General features: G+C 50.3%; 1 protein-coding gene across 2 annotated transcripts; it reads right to left on the bottom strand.

Annotated features, from left to right (window-relative positions):
- Positions 1 to 4652: 4652 nt before the first annotated feature.
- Positions 4653 to 21113, bottom strand: TNFAIP3 (TNF alpha induced protein 3). 2 transcript variants are annotated; one of them, XM_062186824.1, is made up of 9 exons: positions 20987 to 21113; positions 17157 to 17466; positions 13724 to 13914; positions 12950 to 13097; positions 12617 to 12787; positions 11716 to 11896; positions 8604 to 9514; positions 7752 to 7933; positions 4653 to 6746 (listed from the first exon to the last, which is right to left on the bottom strand). In XM_062186824.1, the coding sequence occupies exons 2-9, from the start codon at positions 17449 to 17451 to the stop codon at positions 6462 to 6464; spliced, it is 2364 nt and encodes a 787-aa protein (XP_062042808.1). In that variant the 5' UTR covers positions 17452 to 17466; positions 20987 to 21113; the 3' UTR covers positions 4653 to 6461. The 2 variants fall into 2 exon arrangements, with proteins under 2 accessions (XP_062042808.1, XP_062042809.1); XM_062186825.1 differs by lacking the exon at positions 20987 to 21113 and adding an exon at positions 20841 to 20933.
- Positions 21114 to 22698: the final 1585 nt, after the last annotated feature.

The following is a 22698-nucleotide window of genomic DNA, read 5'->3' as shown; positions in this document are numbered from 1 at the left end:
ACCCAAAACCAATACCCAAGAGCACCATCCCAAGCCAAAGATGAGAACCTCTTAGCACTGGCACCATTGAAAAGTCCTGAGTGATTCCAGTATGTCCCTAAGGTAGAGAACATCATATGGGTTATTGATTTTAAAAGGAATGTTTTCTGTTTGGGTGAAGGGTAAATTTCCACAATGTATTTTAAAGCATTTTATGAGCAGTTAACAGACGAGGAAACTGAAAAAACAGACCCATGAAGCAACTTTTTCAAGGCTGAGTTAGTCACAGGTAGTGAAGCCAGGATTGGAACCTAAATGTTCCTTTTACAAAATATCAAGTTCTTCTCCTGATAGCTAGAAGAACAGAAGGCAGGAACTTTGCCAGATTCCGGTGGATAGGAAGAAGGCGGAAAAAGTGGACAGCAGATGGCCATCCAGAAGGTACAGTGAAGAGTCCAGAAGCTCCATAACATTTGATGATGTCATCCTTCTGGAAGCTAGTGGAATGTTTGCTTTCATATTCCATGATTTAACATTTTTTCAGCTTTCATTTCTCAAATGGTAAATATAAAAGTGTAACACACATACACAAAAATTCTATGAGGTTCTGAATAATTTTTAATAGTATGAAGGAGTCCTGAGATCAAAAAGGTGTCCCATTCTAACCTTCTAGCCTTGATACTGCAGAAAATAAGAATGAAAATTTAAAATAGCTCAGTTGGTTCAAACTATAAAGAGCATTGCATATAATGATGGAAATTGGACGCTAGATGCTTTTTTTTTTGACAGGCAGAGTGGATAGTGAGAGAGAGAGACAGGGAGAAAGGTCTTCCGTTGGTTCACCCCCCCAAAGGCTGCTGCAGCCGGCGCACCATGCTGATCTGAAGCCAGGAGCCAGGTGCTTCTCCTGGTCTCCCATGCGGGTGCAGGGCCCAAGGACTTGGGCCATCCTCCACTGCACTCCCGGGCCACAGCAGAGAGCTGGACTGGAAGAGGAGCAACCTGGATAGAATCCGGTGCCCTGACTGGGACTAGAACCTGGGGTGCCAGTGCCGCAGGCGGAGGATTAGCCTAGTGAGCCACGGCGCCGGCCTCTAGATGCTTTTGATCTTGTACCATTTTTAAAAACATTGATGAGCATGTGCATATATATATGTATGTACAAAATTTAAATCAATTACAATGCACAGTTGTAGGTATAAAACAATCACAAGATAAAGGAATTTTAAAACAATGAAAGATGAAGTGGGCAAAATTTTAAAACCAATTGTATTTATTAACAGTAAAATACTTTTTGACCTCAAAAAGGAAAAAAATATCAAAATTAACAAAAATATGCTTCATTCTTTTTGTCAAAGGTAGGCTGACAGAGAAAGAGAGAGATCTTTTACCTGCTTGTTCACTCCCCAAAGGCCCACAACAGTCAGGGCTGGGTCAGTCAGAAACCCCTGAATTCCATCCAGGTCTCCCATGTGGGGGCTGGGACTCAAGTACTTGAGTCACCATCTGCTGCCTCCCAGGGAGCTCATTGGCAGGGAGCTGAACTGGAAGTAGAGGAGCCAGGACTCCAACTGGCACTCTGATACGGGATGCACTCAGTGGCGGCTTAACCTGTTGCTCCACAACCCAATATTTTTCTTAAACTCACCTATGATTTTGTCATAAAGCCATGCCAAAATCTATTTTAATGTGATCCTTGATGTTAATGACTGTCACAACTGAAAAAGAAAACTTAATAGAAAAACATATAATATGGACAGAAAAAATCATCTGTTATTCCTCTTAATTATTAGTTACATTTAATTTCCAGATATCAGATATGTAAATGTTTGTTGAAACTCAGCTAGTAAATGCCTTTCTTCTTTGATGTCAATTAGCTGACAGATATAAAGATAAATTGATATTTCCAACAAATTGGTTCAGAACCCTCTGAAACTTCATTTCAGTCACTTTTAAACAGATTAGGAAATTTGTTCTCCAAGTTTATATGTGTGGATAAGAGAGAGCTGTTAGATAGCAAAGCTACACTATTTTTGAATGAATGCATGAAGTAGCCACTGGCACTCCCTAAGTTGAGTCACTCCCACGGTTACTTCCAGACTGCTCAAGTGACAGTGACCCACTGGCGCTGACAGAGGGAGAGCGTTGGGACCAACAGGAAGCTGCCAGGGGGTCTAACCTAGAGGAAACCCATGACTAGGTCAATGATTTACAAGCATGGGCAACGAGCAAAGGCAGGAAGTGATTGAGGGACATGCTGGAGACCACATCACAGAAGTCTGGGTGTGGGAGGTGGGGAATCTAGAGGTGGCCAGAAAGGTAAGAATGCCCTTCCCCGAGCCTGGCAAGAAGGGATGGACATCAAGTATTATGAGTTCAATTGTGGGTGATCTAAGCTTCCCCCATGCCTACTCTATAGGTGACCTATTGCAGCATTGGGAGTGAGTATCTGGGCAAGTTGACGCAAAGCCCATTCCTTCCAAGGTCTACTTTTTATACCTCCCTCTAACGCCTGGGCTCTTTGCCTTTTCAGAAAACCATTTATTTGTTTTGAGACTTTGAAGAAAGCCATGGACCCCAGTGGACAAAACCAATGCGCACACTGCAAAGTGGAACTATACAAGGGTTTTCAAAATGGTCATGGAAAATATGCACTATGAAAACACATGGTTTTCAACAAAAACTTTGACTCCAAAATAAACTGAGACTTCCATTTTCCACGAACTTTGTGAAGTGCCCTTATACCTGTGCTTTCTAGGGCCTGCAGCCCCCAGTTGCCCTCTGACTCCCTTGGTGCCCTCCACCCTGCTCCATTTCCCTGTGAGCCAAGCTTCTGAGTCAGAGTAACTTGCTAATTTTAAGTTACTTCCTGTTCTAGAAATCCTGATGACTTATGGTCAAATGCTATGTTCGTCATGTTGCCTGAAGAACTGAACTTTTTCAGGCTGGGTGATAGATGGGAGAAAGAATGGTAAAAAGGAGAGAAGGTCTCCCTTGATCCCCGCCCACCCCCCACCCCCCCTTTTTTTTTCCCACAGAGAGAGGAGAGGCAGAGAGAGAGAGAAAGAGAGAGAGAGAGGTCTTCCATCTGCTGGTTCACTTCCTAATTGGCCGCAACGGCTGGAGCTGTGACGATTTGAAGCCAGGAGCCAGGAGCTTCTTCTGGGTCTCCCACATAGGTGCAGGGGGCCAAGCACTTGGGCCATCATCCACTGCTTTCCCAGGCCATAGCAGAGAGCTGCTCCCAGGAAAGCGGAGCAGTCGGGACTCAAACCAGAGCCCATATGGGATGCCAGTGCTTCAGGTCAGGGCGTTAGCTCCACTGTGCCACAGTGCTGCCCCCTCCCTTGATCTTTGTGATTTCTCTGAACAAGTATTCACATGGCTTGTATCAGATAACATGCAACAAGACACACAGAGCAACCTCTGCCAATGATTCCTGCCTTGTTGACCCTGACTCAAAAAAAGTATAGAAGAACAAGTTCAATGACACCCCAGGGAAGCATATCAGCCAAATCTCCAATGTGGGATACCCTACCAATGACTCAATTGCTCTGACAAACTAGTAGCAAGGGCATCCCATGAGGGTTCCGGTTCTAGTCCCAGCTGCCCCTCTTCCAATCCAGTTCTCTGCTGTGGCCTGGGAAAGCAGTAGAAGATGGCCCAAGTCCTCGGGCCCCTGCACCTGTGTGGGAGACCTGGAAGACTCCTGGCTCCAGGCTTCAGATCGGCACAGCTCTGGTCATTGCAGCCATCTGGGGAGTGAACCAACAGATGGAAAACCTTTCTCTGTCTCTCCCTCTCACTGTCTGTAATTCTACCTCTCAAATAAATACATAAAATCTTTAAAATAAATAAATAAATAGACCATGTCAAAGTTTAAAAAAAAAAAAACAACAACAATGTAATAAAACAAAACAGCCTTAAGAAACATTAACAATGAAAAGGCAGTAAGAAGCAGTCTCTACTTGGCATGGCTTCACTTTATAACCACTTGTTCTGGTGGTAACTGATCCAGTCCCATGAGACTCAACTTAACTCTCAAAAGATAGGCATTGGTCCATTCTGAGTGGTGTCTCCATGGCTTAATTACTTCCCACTACGTGCTTACTTCTTTTAAAATATATTGTATTTATTTCCATGTACTGGAAAGGCAGAGAGAAAAGGCAGAGAGAAAAGACTGGAAAGAGAGAGAAAAGACAGAGATCTTTCATCCACTGGTTTACTTCCCAAGTGCCTGCTATGGCCAGGGCTGCGACAGGCCAAAGCCAGGAGCCAGAACTCCATCTGAGTCCCTCATAGGATGGCAGGGTCCCAGGCATTCATTGCCTCCCAGGATGCATTAGCAGGAAGCTGGCTCACCAGCAGAGTAATCAGGACTTGAACTGGCACTCTGATTCACGATGCACTTAACCTACTATACCCCAAGAGCTGGCACTAGATCCAACCTCTCAATACAGTGACACTGGTGACCACGCTGCTGAGGGACAGCCAGTCTATCACAGCACAGCCCTACGCTCACACAGTCATATCATTTTTTAAAAGCAACCTCACCATCCATGGATGAGCGAAGTATTCATTGCCCAAGTGTACATCAAAATATAGTTACTTAGAAAGTTGTTTCCATATTTGAGGCTTTGTTTCAGTGTTCATCAATAGAAAACAGCAAAATATGTTCTTAAATAATTTATTTTTAATATTGACTCTTGTGAAAGTTACACTTATTTGGGAAAACAAAGGAACTCAACAAAGTATGAGACAACTAAATGTGCAAATTTCAAATATTTTCTATAGCAAGTATAAATAATTCCATTTCTTTTCACATTAAGAAAGAAAAGATTGATAGACAAAATATTAGGCTATCAACTTTAGAGGAACTAGGTGAACACACTGATGTTTCTTTGACATCTTTAGTAAGAAATCATAAAGATTTACATCAGTGAACAGACATGTCAGGTAACACGAGGGAAGGCTATGTAGAGTTATGGATCACAGATATTTTGGGGTGATGACTCTAGACCCCAAAAGTGGCAGCCTTTACCCCTGGGAGAAACACACTTCCCTCTTTTTTCTTTTTTTTTTCTTTCTGAGTAACAATGACAGTAACACAAAGCACACAGAGAAACTGCAGGCCAATGACACACACACATCCTCATCCTCTTGCTTCCTACTTGGTTTCTGTGTCCCACGGCTGGACTCAAGGCCATGGCCTAGAACCCCAGGACACAGCATTAACACAGCAAATGAAACCACGACGAAAAGTCACATCTTGCCCTGTGACCGCCCTCCCCATCTCATGCCTACTTCTTGCCTATCATATCTCCAAGGAGGTAGGATACTCAGAAGCACCCATAACACAGGACACCTTCTTAGCAAATCAGAGGGGGAGGCATGAGATTCGAATGGATTTCCTCTTGATACAATTCCTTCTCACCAAGGGAGGCAAGCAGCAAGGTGTCTGCAGGCAGCTCCACTCCCTGCTGTGGGCAGGAGCTCGCCTGGGTCCGGAACGCGACCAAAGCAAAGATGCTGTCTCACAGGAGATACCGCAGCCTTTCCCCAGAGCTGAGGAAAAGCTTCATTTAAATAATCTTGACATTTGTAATAAAATAAATAAAGTGGATTACACAGACACAACTGGAATGCTCCCTTTCCAAAGGCAGCTGGTTGAGTTCACGGAAGCTGTGTATACAGGTGGTGCCCCAGCAACAACCAGAAAATAGGTTATTATTCTTCAGTCTTCCCACATAGACCTCTATTATTAATAATAATAAAAAATCCCTCATACATAAGGGTGTATCACCTATGTACAAGATTTACACACACCTTGGTTCAAGCTAACCTCTTCAGCAGACAATGATAACCAAGAGAGTTACACATTTTCCCACTAAAATATTCTGAGTTTTCAAAGGTGCACATTGTAAAGAGCAGCTTGTTTCCTTTCCATCGTTGACAGCGTCGGTCCCAGCAGCTCCGTCACAGTCCGTTCTGCTCTCTGGCCGGCTCACAGGGAAGGGGACGTGGCAGGGGGGACACGGTGGACTCCTGACACTCTCTGGATGTGGGCGTCTCCCTGAGCTTCGGGCAGAGGGCCTCTGTCCCACGAGGCTTCAGCTTCACCCCTCTGAGCGGGGTGGTGGCAGGGCAGGGGGCGTGGCCCTGGCTCTCCCCGCCCACCCGCCTGGGTGAGCTCTCCTCTTCCTCAACAAGATGACAAGGCAGTCCCGACGGGCAGGGTCCGGGTCCGGAGATGCTCCGGGCCTTCTGCATGGTGGCACGGGAGGATCCAGTCCCGGGCTCTGCTGGGTTGACTCCCGGTCACCAAACCCGAGCCCATCACGGCCGGGATGAAGAGCTTATCTGTCGTTCCCTGCTCAGCCACGCTTGAGCCCACTCCCTGTGGCGGGCACTGCCCCTCCAGTGGGCTCTGGAGGCCTGGAGTATAGCACCACGCTGGCGGCAGCTGGCCTGCCTGTTTCCCGTCAGCCGTACATCTGCTTGAACTGAAAGCACTCATTGCAGTAGCCATTACACTTGGCATTGCCAAAGTGGTCGCAGGCCGGGGCCCGGCAGCGCTGCTTGGGGGGCTCCTCGGGGGCGAGCTCCCCGCGGGGGGCGCCGGAGCCCACGCGCTGGCTGAGGTGCTGGCACTCCATGCAGAGCTCCTCGCTACGGCACGCCAGGATGTTCCTGCAGGTGGCCCGGGCGCACTTGGGCCTGGAGCTGCTCTGTGTGGTTCGGGGCACGTCTCTGCGCTGGCTCGATCTCTGGGGGGGAAAGAACAGACAGAATTGTGGCTCATGTTTCCCAGAGAGGGCACAAGATCTCACTGGACACAGCAGATTCCACACCCGCGCAAGGGAGCAGCGGGCAGGTGCCATCAGCGAGCTGGACGTGGCCTTCCGATCCCCAGGAAACCAGACCTCGCCCTGAGGAGGTCAAGCCCACCACCACTCCCAGCGAAGCCGGCCCAGCTCTCTTCTGTCGGGACTGAGGACCGGCTGTGCTTACTTAGCCAATTCCTACCGCTCCACAGCTAGCTGCAGGCCTGCTTTGAGGCCGCTAAGTGGAAGCCCCTGGCTTCTGCCTTCTCTCCCTGTGATAAAGGATCATTGAAAAAGTCTGCCTTTGCGATGTTTGTGTTTCTGCCACAATTCAAGAAGTCTCGGATAACTACCTGGCTTTTTGGAAGCTTGAAGAGGTTTTATTCTACGGCAGATTTTATCTGCTTTATAAAATGACTTCTAAAGTATGCTTAGTTCAAGAAAATCAATAGCAGTCCCTCCAAGCTGGGAAGATAAGGTGAATGGGATTTTTATCCCTTAGATCTTCCTGCAGACTTGAGTGACAGAGACAGGGAGACAGAGAAAGAGAGAGAGAGAATCTTCCACTCACTGGTTCATTCCCCAAATGGTTGCAAGGGCCAGGGCTGGGCCAGGCCAAAACCAGGAGTTTGGAACTCCGGCCTGGTCTCCCATGTGGGTGGCAGAAGCCCAGGCACTTGGGCCATCCTTTGCTGCTTCCCTTGTCCATTAGCAGGGAGCTGGATCAGAAGTGGAGCAGCTGGGACTGGAACCAGCGCTCATATTTGGCATGCTGGCATCACCGGCAGCAGCTTAAGCCACTGTGCCACAATGCTGGCCCCGTGACTTTGTAAAATGATCCTTTATCACGGGGACACAGAGCCCGAGGGGAGAGAGCCTGCCTGTGACAGGTGGGAGGAGCTGTTCCCGCAGGGGAGGCCTGACCTGCACTGCGTGGGGATTGCTCACCAGTTGCTCTTCCGTCCTCTTTGCTTCGTGAAATCGCTGATTCTGTGCTTCAATGAAACACTTCTGACAGTAGCCTTCGAACGTGGTGCTGCCGAGGGTGCCGCATTCCCTGCCCAGGCACGGCACGGTGTTCTGGAACCTGGAGGCCGTGGCACTGGCTTTCCCCGAGGACGCTACAAAATCTACGAGAAAGTGGATGCTGATCAGCACAATGTATGGGTCGCCACGAGGCCCCAGCAACGCTCACAGTACAGAAATACATGGATTCCAAACACAGAAGCGGCGAGCAGACTTCTACAAATGTAGCCAACATGATACCACCGCTTCTGAAACACCTTTGCTTTACAAGTCGCCCAGCTTGCACAAGGAGCGCTGACCGGCGACGGTTCCAGGACACACAGCAGACACTTACTGCCTGTCCTCCTTCCAAATTCAGATTTCCCAGACCCCAAATGTTTCCTTCTGTCAGTCAAGGCTGCCCCAACCCCAGATTTCCAGATTTCTTTATTAGCCCAAAGCTGCAGAAGTCTAGTTGAAACTCTCTCTTAGAGTTTATGGCATTTATATGCCACACACAGAATGGCCTTATGAAAACCAATTCCAGGTGCTCCATCTGCAGGTTACCATAGATTCTTGGAAATGTGGCGGCACCTTGCAGCTGCTGCGACCCCACCGTGCCCTCTGCCTCCCTGTGCAGCTGGCCAAGCCACTCTGACCCATGGTGCAGAAGCAGGCTGGGCTCTGACCATTCTACCCAGCTGCCCAGATGGACTCCCCCTCTTGAAGACCAGGAATAAACCCCCGCTTCGGGCGGGGTAGCTGCTGCCCAGGGAGATCAACCATGGCACTCACGTTTGTTCTCTCTGTACTCGATGAAACAGAGGGTGCAAAAGCCCTTGTTTTCTGGAGTCCCGAAATACGTGCAGCCGGCTTTTCTACACTTGCTCGTCCCAGTCCTGTCCGCTGGAGTCCGTGCGGCTGAGGGGAGGCAGCCGGAGGGGGTGTCGTTCCCAGCTCTGCGGCAAGAATGCGGGGAGAGACTCTGGATGAGCTGCGAGGGGTCTGACTTGGAGCGCTGGTGACACGAGGGAGGGACGCTGGCACTGAGGCTGGAGGAGGGCTCTGCTGTAGTCCTTTTGAAGCAAGTACTGCAGATCCCATTAAACGTCCTGGTGGCGTCCTGGAGGCACGCCCGGCACTTACCAGGGTCCAAATGCCTCGAGTCGCCCGCGGCGTGGGCCGCGCTGAGCTGCCGCGCGTGGTGGCAACGCTCGCAGAATCCGTTGTGCTGCACATTCAGCGTGAAGGGGCAGCCAGGGCTCCTACACTTCATGGCCGTGGTCTCGCTGAACAGGAAAAGGCTGGGAGCTGTCGGTGGCGCCGAATGCGGCCCCCCAGCTGGCTCCTCTGGCCGCCAGGCTGAGGACTCTGTACAGGCCTCTCCCCGAGGGGCCCCAAGCGCCACGCCCGGGAGCCCCTCTGGCCCTGGCTTTGGGAGTTTGTTCTGGTTCTTTTGCCGCCTCTCGGAGCATTCGTGGCACAGGGGCTGGGTGTTCACGGACATGAAGAAAGGACAGTTGGGCGTTTCACATTTGACATCCATGAGTGAGAGCTGGGGCCTGGAAGGTTCCACGGGCTTCTGGGCGTGCACCTCCCTCCTCCCCTGGTCAGTGTTTTCCTGCCATTTCTTGTACTCGTGCTGCACAAGTTCAAAGTAGTCGTCGACCAGATTGATCTCTTTCGGTAAGTTGGCTTCATCCAACCTGGAGATGAAAAGGGAAAACACACGAGATGACACAGAGCCACACATGAGCGGGGCTGAGAACTAGTCACTGACATGAGGTCCCCACCAAGGGCCTGCCCTGCCAGTGTGATGCGGTCGGCCACTTCTGCTAACGTGTTCCAGAGGCAAACCTCGCAGGAACCAGTCCGCAGCTGCTGGAGGTCACCACCTCAGCCACCCAGTCCGGGTGCGGCCAGTCACAGGGAATTCCCAGGAGAGGGCTCGGTCACGGCTGCCTCTGCACCTGCTCACTCTCTTGCTTCCTCACAAAGCTCGCTGTGCCACTTTTCCTTTCCCACTTCTGGGAGGCCAAATGCGCAGTGAGACGGAACCCAGGCCGTTCGTCTGGGATGAGTACAGTCCACTGTGGAATTGGGTGCTCTCTATTTTGTGGTTATTAATTCTAACCTAGCGCCTCGTCTCCACCAGCCTTCACTGCCATGACTAACAAAGAGGCAGACCCCCAAGTGCCGTATTTACTTTTGAGTCCGCCATCTGCGAATCTCCACTTTGAGAAAGTGACTCTCTTTTGCCCTCACTGCCATCTCGTGTGCATTTCCAGGTCTCAGCAACAGGCAGCTCTTTAAGCCAGGGTTTAAAGACTTGATATCCAGGGCCAGCGATGTGGCACAGTGGGTTAACACCCTGGCCTGAAGCGCCGGCATTCCATGGGGCGCCGGTTCTAGTCCTGGCTGCTCCTCTTCCAACCCAGCTCTCTGCTATGGCCTGGGAAAGCAGTGGAAGATGGCCTAAATCCTTGGGCCCCTGCACCCGTGTGGGAGACTGAGAAGAAGCTCCTGGCTCCTGGCTTCGGTCGGTGCAGCTCCAGCCGTTGTGGTCATCTGGGGAGTGAACCATCAGACGGAAGACCTCTCTCTCTGCCTCTCCTCTCTCTGTGTAACTCTGACTTTCAAATAAGTAAATAAATCTTTGAAAACAAACAAACAAAAAAACCCAAAAGACTTGATATCCACTCAGTCTGTACCCTGAGGCTCTCATCCTGTTGCCAGGTGGCAAAATCATGGGCTGTCATATAAACAAACTCTACAGGCCTCTCTGGGTCTGTCCTTGCCAAAATGCTAAGAGAAAAAGGCTTGTTTCTAAGAGTGTTCACTTGCTAGTCTTTTTAATATGATGGTACCTCCGAAAGGTCATGGAAAATGTGTATTATGAAAATATGCACAGATTTTAAAACTGTTTTGCACCAAAACAAACGTTTTTTTAAAAAAGTATATATTCGAAATGCAGAGTTACAGAGAGACAGCGAGAGATAGAGAGATCTTCTATCCACTGGTTCACTCCCAAAATGGCCACAATGGCCAGGGCTGGGCCAGGGTGAAGCCAGGATCCAGGAGCTTCATCCAGTTCTCCCATGTGGGTGCAGGGACCCAGGGATTTGGGCCATCCTCCGCTGCTTTCCCAGGCACATTAGCAGGGAGCTGGATTAGAAGCAGAGCAGCCGGGACTCAATCCTGTGCTCTCATGGGATGCCGGCATTGCAGTTGGTGGCTTAACCGGCCTTGCCATAGCACTAGCCGTCAAACTTATCTTTTAATTCTACTTTCCCATGAACTTCTGGAAACTCCTGAATGTACTAGAGCAATTAAGAACAACAAGGAAACTATCCTTAACATAGATGCACTTAAATTAAAAAAAATTATATGACATGCAAAGACATGGAGAGAAAGAGAAACAGAAAGCTCCCAGATGCCTGTTAACAGCTGAGGCTGGCCTGGGGCCAGAGCAGGGAGCTGGGAACATGACCCAGGCCTCCCAGGCAGGTGGCAAAAACCCAATGACTTGAACCATCACCACTGCCTCTCACAGCCTGCACCAGCAAGAAGCTGGGGCTGGGACTCGAACTCAGGCACTCTAATGTGCCATCTTCAGTGAGCTTGAACACCCACTGCTAAACGCACATCTCAAACCCACAGTTCTAACTCTCCACATCCAGACATCCAGGAAAACCAGTGTGGACGAACGACTTCTTTCCATTTGAAACCGAAGCTGGTGTTCCTGCGGCTGAGCCTGCCCCATTCGTGCACAGAACACCGAATCTGTTTCACCCTGGAGGAAACTGGCTGTGAGGAACTGTGCTGCTGAGCTTGGCAGCGGCACCAGCCTACACAGCCGAAGCACAAAGTGACGGATGAAGAAGAGCGCTACACACAAACTGCTTACTTCGCGGCGTTAATCAGATGCGTCGTGCCGTGGTCCCAGCCTTGCACTGGGATTTCGATCACCATCAGGTACTCTTTCAAGAGCTTCTCCTTCATCTCATTTTCAGGATCTGTCAGAAAGTGGACTTTTAGGTCTTCAAATCTTCCTCGGTCTCTGTTAACCAGGGGCACAGCTCGGATTTCTGTGGGGGAAAACAGGACATAGGTAAATACGATGCCACTACATGAAGTTCTAAGGAAAGTCAAGCAAACAATGAGTACATCTGGAAAATGCAGAAAGAACAGCAAAGCATTATCTCAGCACAGTTAAACGCAAAAAGGAAAACAGAAAGCGCTAAACCCTGCCCTGTGTCAGGCACGCTTATTTTCAGGAAGCTCATGGAATAGTCAGCAGCGTGGAAGTGGTGCATCCTACAGCTTGATTTCCCACACTGTGGCGTCAGAGCGACCTCAGTTAGAATCCTACTTCGGTCACTATCATGTTACAAGAGGTGCAGATTTGCCTCTGGGAGCCTCGCCTATCCCACCTGTGAACTAACGCTGTCAATGCCTGCCTCTCACAGGGATGCTGTGCAGATAGAACGAAAGAAATAGAATGTATTGAAAGCACAGTGCTGTGCCCGCTACCAAATAACTCTAGGAAGCTAACAGCCACCCGAGTCAGGCCCTGTGTGCGCCTTCATCTATCACATAGCAATAGTAGCAGAGCAGTCCTACATATGTGTATCCATGTCCTACTTGCTATGAACGTGCTGACAACACGCGGCAGTCAGCCACAGAGATGTGGGGGTACCACGATTCTTGCTACTGAAAGCATTACACCTCCATGAGGAGCAGAACACGCCCCCTGCCATCTGGAAGCTCATGGAATTGTCACATGAGTAGACGCTCAGTTTTCTCACCAGGTCCACTGTCCTTCAGGGTCACCAGCGGCACAAAGTGCTGGCTGTCGTAGCCGAGGACGATGGGGTATCTGTAGCACTCCTGGGCAGGCCAGTGCAGAGGCAAATAAATTCCGCCCACTTTCAAAGGGGCGAAATTTGAACCTGATTCCAAGCTTCTCAGCATTTTGTCTGTGTAAGGAAAGAGAAAGGAAATGAAGGGCCTCAGGTGACTCTCAGTAACTTCCACCCAGCTAGCGTCACCTCTAACTTGGGTCGCGTGGGCCTCCGCTAAGAGCCGAAGCACCAAGGCCGCACGGTACTGAAGACGGCAGTGACCTGCGGGCGTCTCACCTGAAATGACCACGATGGGCCTTCGGAGGATGTTGCAAAGGACAAATATGTGTATTTCTTCCAGGGAGTGATACTGCAGCCCGCCTCGCGCCACGGGGGTGTCTGTGGATGCCATTTTGACGAGGTCGTCCCATTCATCATCCCAGTTCTAAGGGTACAAGGGAGAAATGGTTGAACATACTCGGCCTCGCCAAGTCACTCTGATCTCACTCTGCAATTATTCATTTAGATAACACAGCCCATGGCCCCCTTTCTTGAAATCATTCAGATGATCACCCTTTCCCCCGTTTTGGTTTTCTTCCTTTACTTTTTTTCCACTACAAGGCAAACTCAAATGTGGGGGAGGAAGATGAGGACAGCACCTGCTCTTTAAAAAAAAAAAAAAAAAAAAAAAACCTCCCTGATGAGACCTAACATTGAAGCTCATCACAAACGTACACAAAAACTCCACACCTGTGGCCGAGAGTGGTAAGGCACGTGTCTATTTGGCTGCTCACCAGAGCATGGGGAGGGCAGTGACAATGAGAAACAGCAAACAGTGCCCAGGGAGAAAGCCGTGATAGGGACCCTCTGCTGACACCAAGAGCCCCATGGCTGGGAACCAGCCGGCCCGCGGCCTCCGGACTGGCCAAAGCCTCAGGCTCATCCCCCAGGAGTTGCTGGTGCTTTCCATCCAGTACGCGACGCTTAGCCAAATTCATGTGACTTTGTTGTAAGTCCCATGCCCAGGGCACCCCTCACCCACCAGAGGCTAGACAGCAGAATGCCACATACCCGGGTGTCATAGCACAGGCCCGTTTCCACAAACTCCTGGGATTTGAGGGACTCCAGCTGCCAGCGGAACTTGAAGTTGCGGGTGTCTGTCTCCTTGAGGGTGCTGAAGAGGGCCTTCCTCAGCACCAGGTCTGTGTCCTGCACGCCCCACATGTACTGGCACGCGGCGTGCATGAGGCAGTTCCCGTCACCTGCAGACCCCAGGGAAGGAGAGGGAGGCAAAGTGAAGGAACCAGCGTGTAAAGTCCAGCGAGGGCTCCCAGGATAAACCGGCTCAGCTAATCAGGGGCCACTGAGAGCATGTCACACGGTGACGCGCTTCAGAGAGACAGCAGGTCTCGTCATTGTTCTTTCTCAGGACTGCCGACAGCAAGGGAGCTAGGGGAGTGTGGTTTGCTCCCACCTGGCTCTGTCCTGCCTCCTGTAGGTGACCTTGGGGGAAAGTCCGCAAGCTCTGCAGTGTTTCTCCCTATTGTGAAGTGAGGGCACTGCACTGGGATCCCCACAGACCCATCCCTTCCTAACAGTCCTGGCTGAGGCACTGGCACGGCTGCTATCCAGCTCCCAGTGAGAACAGAGTGCAGCAGGTGCAAAACAGGAAGCAGGCGTGGCTGGGGCTGGGGCTGGGTGTACTAGACAGGGACAGTGGTGAGCGACCTGACCATTGCACTTTAGCCTTTGGGACTGGGAGGCTCCTGGGCTGGTATGCAAAGTGAGGCTACCTATGGCCTGCCAGGACCAGCTATAGGAGCGCCTTAGGTGAACCTGCATGTGAGCAATTGTAAAGTCCTTTTGCAAAGTTCAAAAGCACTTGGATGTCTACATTTGAAAATAATTCAGCGTTTAGGGTAGGCATTTGGAGATCAGGGTCTGCTTTTATTCCTTTCACTTCTGACTTTTCCAGGGTAAGATACACATTCAATAGATCGCACCTTCTCTCAGCCACCCCCCATTGCTCCAATAATAAACATTTTGGGAGAATGTTTAATGCAAAAAGTTAACTCCTGAATGTTTAACGCACATTCCTTTGGCATGCGCAAAATAATGCACATTTCTTTTGGCAAGTGCAAAATAGTTTTTTGTAAACAAAGTTAAATGTCTTCTTACATCACTCTCTAAGCAGGGCAATGAAGCTAATTGAAATTTTTATCAAATTTGAATTATAGCCAAACTGTATTAAAAAACAAAATCAACAAAAACTCAAATAAACACATCCACAGCCAGTAACTCTTCAATTTTACCCACGTAGAAGAATCAGCTAAGTAAAGAATTCAAACCAATAAACACAAAAGATAGCTCAAGCCTTGTGCCTTGGCAAAAGTGTGGCAATGGTTGCATTCTGTTGAAATTTCCCCTTTGCAAAATCTAGAGCAAAGATAAGGTTTTTTTTTTTTCTTCTTCTTCATGTGCTTACTTTCAGTTCTTTATTGAGATGCACCAGTATGAAATTCCCTAAGTAACATCTGGAATTCCCCAGTGCTCAGTTATTTGACTAGCAGTTGAGCAACAAGCTATTGTACTTTTTGTTCTGGGGTGTAGACATTTAAACTGCCAACTGCACCCTGGACTTTCCAAGGGGGTGTGGTCAGGCTGAGCTGGAATAAGGCTACTCATTATACAAGTGAAATCGCTGCAGCCAATAGACGCTGGAATTGTTCACATGAAGTTTCAATTTTATGCCACCTACTCCCTTCCTCATTCACCGCAGTCTCATATCCTCAAATGCAAACTTGTGAATCACCCCCAGCCCCAAAGAGACCACTGGCTTTGAAGACCTCTCCTACAGCGGGAAGGCTTTTAGAAGAAAAAAGCGCTACTTTTAGAAGAAAAAAGCGCTACTAACAAAACAGAGAAGGAAAGTCACTTCTCTCCTCCCTGAAATAATACATCTTCCCTTTTTTGGAATTTCAAGGAATTTTCTTGACAGTGGGCAATAAAGGGATTCTGAGCCTTTAAAAAAAAAAAACCCACATTTCCCAGAAAATGTTATCAAAATGCACTTGCTTTTATAGTCTTATTCATAGCATGGATCTTCGTTGATTTAATTAAATGACATTGGCAAAGTAAGTGTTTACTATTTTATGGTCCTTTTTTTATAACAGGAAATACAGCAAAATGTTAGTTATTTCAGTGAATGATAATAAAGTTTTCCTCTTTCCATCCCAATTCTAATTTAGCAGTGTTTGTGTTTCCAACTAACTCTCCCAATGCCACCCTTTTTTTGTTAACAAAATGGGAGAGCTGAAACCACAAACTGTCAGGTATATAAGCCCCTTGATGAGGACTTAATATAATTACCTACTTCTATTCATCACTTGATCTAATGCCAAGAACAAAGTAGACAAGAGCTGTCCCCAGCTGGCTCTCTACCCATGTTTCTAAGAGTCTAAGCTTCCATAAATAGAGGCAAGATGTTGAGGTGATGTACAAAAGACCCAGAATCAAAATAAAGCAAAACACACATTTGCCAGTCACTCTAAGTGATCCAAGTCAGAAACAGCCGAAGTTAATGGACCAATTAAATGAATTCATGCTCTTTTCAGAAGCATTGTCAACCAAGATTTTCTGCTCTTGGACTTATGATTTTGGTCAGACAGTTTAAGACTGTCACAGATATAAGGACCTGAGATTCCAGCTCTTCCTTGATCTTGGACAGTCTACTTGTTTCTTAAAACAATTATCTATATCCAAAAAATAGAACCTTTAGAATGCTTAGATGTTTCCAACATGCACACATTCTTGCTCAATGGAAATGATTTAAAAAAAAAAAAATCAAAGAGTAAAGCCTGGAGTGGGAAACAGTGCTTCTGGAGAAAGGACCTTTGGGGCAGACAGGCATACAAGAAATCCAACGGCTAGGAATCCTCAAAAGTCATGAAGTAGAGGTCTAAAATTCACGCTAAAAATCTCAATTATTTTCTACTTCATCTGCTGGAACCACAGGCAATAGAACCTAGGTAAGGCAGGAGGAGACAAGAGGAGCCCTTCACATCCCCAACAGCCATTCACTGGTTAACCCACAAAACGCCACCAATTAATCCCAGAGTCCAAGCACACCACAGTATCTGCTCAGGAGAGTAATGCCAGTTTGCACACCATGCCTTGTGTTTGAACTGAAAGCCTTTTAATATTTCCATGATTGGCTAGGGAATAGCATCACTGCAAGAATTAGAAACATAAATCAGCTAAATGGAGAGGCATTTTCTAGGCCTGCATGCACGCTGCAGTCTAACCATAGAAAACAGCCTTAAGAGAAATGTTTTCAGAACAAGCTTGCTCTCTGAGAGGTTCTACACTATGGGGTCTATGGCCCCAAGAGACTTGAGTTTGGGCTGGTGCTACCAAAACTTAAGGAATGAGGACCCAGCACCAGAGGAGCCAGCTCCCTGCCTCCCCTGCCCCGGGCAAAGGCAGCCTGAAGGGGCCCCCTTACCATTGGTTTTCAGAGCCACCAGCTTCCTGACTTCTCGACACCAGTTGAGCTTCTTCTGGCTTTCCAGGGAAGCCTGGATGTTTCTGTCAATGAGAGCTTTGTGGATGATCTCCCGGAACTGTGGACAAAACTGACAAGTCCGGAACATTTCCAGCGTGTATCGGTGCATGGTTTTAAAGTGATGAATGATCCCATTGGTGGGCTTAAAAATATCTTCTGGGGTCCTCTCTCTGATCTTCACAGCTTTCCGCATGTTGCTCAAATACAAAGCCTGAGGAAGCAGTTGTTCAGCCATGGTGCTCTCCACCACCTGAAGAGGAGGGGGAAGAACCCGTTAGCCTTTGAAGCTGCTCCTATATACCTGCCTGCAGGAAACCCCGCTGTTTGATCTTGCCATTACCCTAATCTGGAGGCCAAGGATCTTAGTCACTCGACTCCCAGGATACTAGCTGGCCCCAAAGATGAACTCACATTGGACTGTTGTAAGTTACATCACCATTACAGATTAGTCTAAACAAGAGAAGGCGGGGGATGGAGGGATGGGGGGGGGGGATGGCGAGGAGGAGGGGGATAACCCATGTTTTCAGTAACGTCTGCCAGGGAGCCAAGTCTGCATCAGCACCAGGGCCTGCTCCAACAAACCCATGTCAGCTCCCGTGCCGCGGGGATGCCACTCGTAACAGCTGCTCCATCTCAGGAGCAGAGAAAAGACGAGGCTCCCTCCCCAAGCCCACCACCAGGTAATCTCTGCTCATGGGCAAGTCTCGACTTATCTCTGAAGCACTCCCTCCTTACGCCGGGAGAATGGTAAACGTCTTATGAGAAACCCTGCAGCTTCATGCTGTCACCTAGCCTGCTGACTGGGGTTTCCTCTCCAGTGCCCAGAAGCAGCACAGATAGCTTATTTGTGAAGTTTATGATGATATTCATAACCAGTGAAAACCAACATTTTATAACCAGCCAAGAAGCTTATGTCCAACAAGAAGCTTTGCTATTTTTAAGAGCATCCCTTCAGAACCTAGCCATTGAGCTTAACAACATCCAAGTAAGACACGAAGAATGGCAATGAACTAGGAAACTCTACACGAAGAATGGCAATGAACTAGGAAACTCTACACATCCAACAACAGACATAGGAGCTCCATCATTTCAATGCCACTGCCAAGCAGAGTATATGACCACCACGTAGGTACCCACACTCACATGCATGCATTTCCAGCCCACCTTTCACCCTAAAATCTTCACGCATCATCACTTGGTGGAAGAAATGATAATCTGGATGCACGCAAGGAAGAAACTTTCAACAAGGTGGCCACTCAAACAAAGAGGAGTAAGGGCAAAGGCTGGCATCAATAACCCATGCCAACAGCACGGAAGGATGTGTGACCGTGGACCTCTCCAGGGTGGAGCTGTGCAGAGAGCCAGCTCTCAATCACTAGTCCCGGGGAAGGGTGAATTTCCAAGAAGATGCAGACAATTTCAGAGCATAAAAAAAAAATCCCTGGGAAGTTTCCTAACAGTTGTCAATCCCACTCCTGCATCATACGGTTTGTCAGGGCAACTTTCCCCTTGAGGAAGGTGCTAAACCTTTGTGTGAGGGAGAAGAAACCCAGATTTTAGGGAAGCCACCGACAGCCTGAATTCTTGTGGCCCACTGGAAGGAGGGTGGGTGGGGAGCAGACGGTGCGCGATTGCTGTCAAGGAGCTTTCTGGTGGTCATTCTGGACTGGGATTCTTCCCCTGACTGCTGGGTGGGGTCTGGGAGAAGTCCCTCTCTGGGTGGCATGGTGCTCTCTTCTGTGATAACCAACATTCCCAGCAGGTGGATTTGGGCAAAATCACCACGGGACTGCACACACAAGGAAGGGACAGAAATACTACACACATGTCTCTTTCAAGGCATAGCACGGTCTCTTTCACAATGCCGCTGTTCCATCCATCCATGCATCCATCCATGAACCCGGCCAACAAGCGCTGTCCAGTCACCCACTGAAGGCCAACGCCACGGTGAGGCTGGAGCTAAAAGCCAAGAAGGGGAGTAGGCTCTACTCCCCTCTCTGAATTCACACAACCATCTCGGTCTGCAGCCACGGCAACAGTGCCACAGGCCCTGCACAGGCCCCACAGCCATGCCAGAAGAGTCCTGCCGTGGAAGCCGGGTCTCCCGACACCTGCACCCTCCATGCCCACAGCAGCACACCTGTGGCCGCAGGGCCTGGCGCTCCTGGATGAACACAGACAGGCAGTAGGGAGAGTTTTAACAAATGAGGGGCTGCCTTGTTTTGCCTTTCTCACTCTCCTGTTGTCTGGATCTCAGGATCTCTCAGCAAGGATCTAAACCAGTGAGAGCTGTAAACCATATGCAAGACACGCAAAGACAGTATTTCATAACCAGTGTGGCCTCCTTCACAGCTTCAGGCACAGCCTGCAAGTCTGACTCCTTTAAAGAGAAACCTACTGCCCAAGTTTCCAGTTCTGGGACTTCTCCACATTTAAGATTAAAATATACATTCATCTGATACATTTATAATGCTCTTCCATGCCAAAAAAAAAAAAAAAAAAAAAAGCAGTAATACCCTTCTCGTGTAATTCCTACATCTGTTACCCCAGAGTCTTACTTAAAGATCATCCCTCCCCTCCCGTTATTTTTGGTCGCTAGGATCAATGAGATTCTTCTTGAACTCACTGCACTCCTTCCTCACTCGAAGTCTTTGGACAGACATTTTTGTTGCGATACGGATACTTATGAATTATTTATCAACAAATACTTCCACCGTTGGGAGGCACGCTCCAACAACTCAAAAATTGTACAAACAGTCTCCAAGACGTCAAAGCAACACGGCTGGCTGGCTGGCTGGCCGCTGAGCAAGCTGGTGTCCCAGGTTTAGGGGCCGGAAGGCTCTCATTAACATGCTTCCCCCCAAATGCCGCCCGGTGACACCTGAGCAGACCAGCTTTCCAAGGAAGGCTCAGAGCAGCGGGAACTCCAAACAAAGCCAGCCCCGAAAGAGCTGAGCTTCTTCTTTACTTAATACCACTGCTTTCCTGAGAAGCCAGGTGGCAGGATGTGAGACGACACAGGCTGTACAGAGATAGACCGAGTGTGGAGCGGCGGGAACCTGCACGGCGCTCCCGGAGTGCATCCCACTCCCCACCCCCGAAAGCAAGCCGGCCAGCCACTTCTCCATGCACACTTCTCTTCCATCGCTGCAGCCGAAAAGCGGGACCCCGTGCTGCGAGCCCACCCCGATGCAAAGCCCACTGAGCGCCGGGGCGCTGCCCCTTGGACAATCCCACCGCCACTGGCTGGTTTTGCAAAATCTAGGAAGCCGCAGAGCTTCTGCAAAAGCCTACGTGGCCGGGAACATGCAGTGCCTGATTGCACCCCCTCCACCTCTCCCCTAAAAAAAGAGGCAAAGAAACGGGCGAAGCATCAACGACCACCCGAGCAAGGGGCGCCAGGCACCTGCAGCTCAGGTTCTCTGCACTACTGGAAAGCAAGAGCTGGCTGTCACCCCAACATCTGGCGCGGCGACCGCAGCGCCCAGCACTCCAAAACCCAGCACGGGTACACCCGAGCCACAGACTCCTCTCCGGGGCACGCTGCAAGAGCCAAGGCCAGGGAGGCGGGCCCGACTCGCACCCGCAGCCCCGGAGAGCCCGTGCACAGCGCGCGGGGGTTACCTCTCCGGGCGGCGCGATCCTCTCCCAGAGTCAGTCCCAAGTTCCCCAAAGCGCCGGTCACCGCAGGCGCGCGCCGCAGGTGGCGGTCGGGGCGGGGGTCGGCACGAGGCGGCGTCCCATGGACGCCGGGGCTAGGGCTCGCTCACCGGCCGGGGTGGGGGGTGTGTGATGTCTTCTGGCGGCCGCGCTCGCCGCTCCGCCCCCGCGCACTCCAAAGTCCCGGCGCTCGGCTGCGAAGGCTGCAGACTGCGCAGTTTCCTTTCTACCCTTTCAGTTGTACCGCGACAGCCGGGGGGATTTCCACGGGGACTTTCCAGTCACGTGACGCCGCCCGCCTGGCCGAGCCGGCGCCGGCCGCCAGGGGGCAGGGGACGCGGCGCGCGCGGGAGGCCCGCGGCGCGCGCCGCTCCCGCCCCGCCCCGCCCCGCCCCGTCCGGACGCTCCGCCCCCGGCGGCCTGGCCCCGCCCCGCCCCGCCGCAGCTCAGAAACTCCTGCGCCCCGCCCCGCGGGGTGTCCCCGCGTGAGTCACCTGGGCATTTCGGAAGCGGGGATGCGACGTCACATCCATGTGGAAATCGCGGTGATGGGAACTGGAAATGAAATCGGTTCTTTTTTTTTTTTCGCAGCCGTTTTTCTGCAGAAAATCATCCACTGTGGAGAAGACGAAGGGAAATAAGAAAGCAAGAAAACCCGAAAAACCACCCGGGCCCCGGGCTGGGTTTGCACAGTTCGGGCTGCGCACGTGATGACCTCCGAGGGGAGAGTCCTGGCCAGAGCCCGGGCGGGAATTTCAAGAAAAAGAAGCAGGCTCTGCCCTTGACCCCGAGCCCTCTGGATCCTCCTGGCGGCGCGTTAGAGGCGGGGGCAAGGCCGGTCTTGGGTAAACTGAGTCAGACAAGCCCCCGACCCCGCCCTCGCCAGGCCCCGGCGTTCAAAGAGCACTTCCGTTCAGAAGTCACCTGCGCCCACGGGCGTTCTCGCCCTGGCTTTACTCGGTGCGCTCCTAGACGTCCTGACAATTACTTACCCCAAGGTCCACGGCCAAGCGTCCTCGCAATTCCTCCAGGCCGTCTCCCACTATTCCCATGTAACCGAGGCCCTGCAGGCTTCCCCGGGATCCTACGTCACCTAGAAGTTAGGTGTACCCCCTGAGCGGTGGAGGTGCCTGGGCCATGGCGGGTGAGTGAGGGCTGGGGAGTTGGGGTGCCCCTGTGCCCCTTGGCTCAGTTCCTGCAATGGCCAAGCTGGACCCAGAGAGAAAGAGAGCGAAAGTGAATTGCCTTCTGCTGGTCCATTCCTTAAATGCTTTCAATAGCCAGGGCTGCGCCAGGCTGAAGCCTGGAGCCCAGAACTCAATCCATGCTTCCCCGGGTGGGTGGCAGGGTTCCCCCACACTTGAGCTACACCTGCTGCCTGCCACAGTGTGCATGAGCAGGAAGCTGGATGGAAAGCAGAGGAGTCAGAACTGGAGCCAGACCCTCGGGTGCAGGGTGTGGGCATCCTAGTGTGGCTTAGCCACTGGGTCGCACATCACCCCTGGTTCTAGTCTTTTCAAACTGATGGCTAGAATTTCTCCCAACTCCACATCTCCTGGGATCATTTAGTCCTCATTCACAAATGTCTTCAGCTACCAACACTCAGCTAAGAGTCGCCAAATGACATGTGTAAAATGACATTTACTGAATATGCACCTGCTATATGAAACTGAAGATACTGAGTCCACTTGGACTCTGCACAAGCGGTTAAGTGTCAGAGTCGCCGCTGGAACTAGGTCCTTCTTAGCCAGGGGCAGGCTGGTAAATCCTAACTCCGAGACCATTCTCGGTTAGAGTCTCAGGGGCCCTGTCGATATTCTGG

This window comes from Lepus europaeus, chromosome 3 (genome assembly GCF_033115175.1).
Source record: "Lepus europaeus isolate LE1 chromosome 3, mLepTim1.pri, whole genome shotgun sequence".
NCBI lineage: Eukaryota > Metazoa > Chordata > Mammalia > Lagomorpha > Leporidae > Lepus > Lepus europaeus.
The sequence above is the reverse complement of the archived record's forward strand: the minus strand, read 5'-3'. Positions and strand labels throughout refer to the sequence as shown.